Source organism: Priapulus caudatus, unplaced genomic scaffold (assembly GCF_000485595.1).
Source record: "Priapulus caudatus unplaced genomic scaffold, Priapulus_caudatus-5.0.1 Scaffold309, whole genome shotgun sequence".
Lineage (NCBI taxonomy): Eukaryota > Metazoa > Priapulida > Priapulimorpha > Priapulimorphida > Priapulidae > Priapulus > Priapulus caudatus.
The window spans coordinates 167060-168282 of record NW_014577370.1 but is presented as its reverse complement, the minus strand read 5'-3'; the positions used below and the strand labels follow the sequence as shown (position 1 = coordinate 168282).

At 42.1% G+C, this 1223-nt stretch overlaps 1 protein-coding gene across 2 annotated transcripts in view; it reads left to right on the top strand.

Annotated features, from left to right (window-relative positions):
- LOC106808855 (poly [ADP-ribose] polymerase 11-like) overlaps window positions 1-1223 on the top strand; it is a 9873-nt gene that overhangs the window by 1979 nt on the left and 6671 nt on the right. Inside the window, exons 2-3 of one of the 2 annotated variants that reach the window (XM_014811743.1) lie at window positions 327-407; window positions 810-879. In XM_014811743.1, coding sequence (XP_014667229.1) covers window positions 327-407; window positions 810-879 — 151 coding nt within the window. The remainder of the gene's footprint in view (window positions 1-326; window positions 408-809; window positions 880-1223) is intronic. The other variant, XM_014811744.1, reaches the window with a different exon arrangement.

Here is a 1223-nt window from a genome sequence, read left to right as displayed (position 1 = left end):
AAAGTTACACAGGTGTATCTTTATTACTGTACTACCGCTATAGCAAAGCCTATCATAGATTTTAGATCTGTATTAGTAGTATTCTAGATATATTCTCTGAGCGCGAACGCGGTGGCGGGAGGGCGCACTTGATTCGGTTGCCATTGAGTTTATTAGAAGAATACCCAGCTACAGTACACGTCAGTTGAGCGCTGTCGCTCTGCGGCACTTGTTATATTTTTGAGGTGAGTTATTTTTTCTTGTCGTATTATTATACGTTAAGTAAAATTTGTTGAGAGCGCTCATTGTGTATTGTCAACCAGGTTTCGCTTCTCTGTGTTCTCCAGTTCTGAGAAGCCTTATACAAACAGCCGAGACATGTCAGTGACGAGAGCAGGCATCCCGTCCCAACCCAAAACGCACACATTGTAGGTATATCTCGCTGGTCGTGATTACGAGTTGTACGCAGTTGTGGGTTATTCAAACAAACCGAACTCTGAACGAAACCGAACCGAGTTGTGTCGCACCCATGAAAAGTGTATGGATGCCGTCATTGCAATTACCGCATGCCAGTCATGCATTTCTGCGTGAAACAATGCTGGTTATCAGCGTTCACTTTAGGTTTACGCAACTACACTTTGAAATTCCAGTAACGATGGCGAAACCACAGGCATGATTTCTGGGCCCGGGTGTGGGGAGCCGCGGTTTGAGTTTTTCTTCTGACCCTGCTTGCTTGTGAGATGACTGCTCTCTAACAATATTAATTGTAGCTACGTCGGAACACGATAAGGTGTGCCGGTGATGCTCCTGTGCATACGTTTAATTTGCAGGTTTAAGTACGAGACTCCGGACCACTGGGAGGTTCAGCACAAGTTTGAAGATGAAGTAAAACTAGTCGAGGTGCGTTGATCGTCATCAGTAGGTTTAATAGGTGTAATCAGCAGCGTATATCTAGCATTAGACTCTTACACGTGTGGTCCAGTGTGCGTGCGAAGCAGTAGAATGTGTGATTCATATAACTCTGATGTAGTGCAGCACACATTGTTCTTAACCGAAAATGCTTTCAGATATACTTGCACATATCTGTGCAATAGTGCACATATATATATATATATATATCAAGAGTACATAATAGAGAAGAGTATGACACGGTTTTAACAGCGTTTTGCATAGTTTTCAACTTGTAAATATCCTATCAATATGTGAATAAATATATTCAAACTTTACCTTGTTTTCGTCTATGA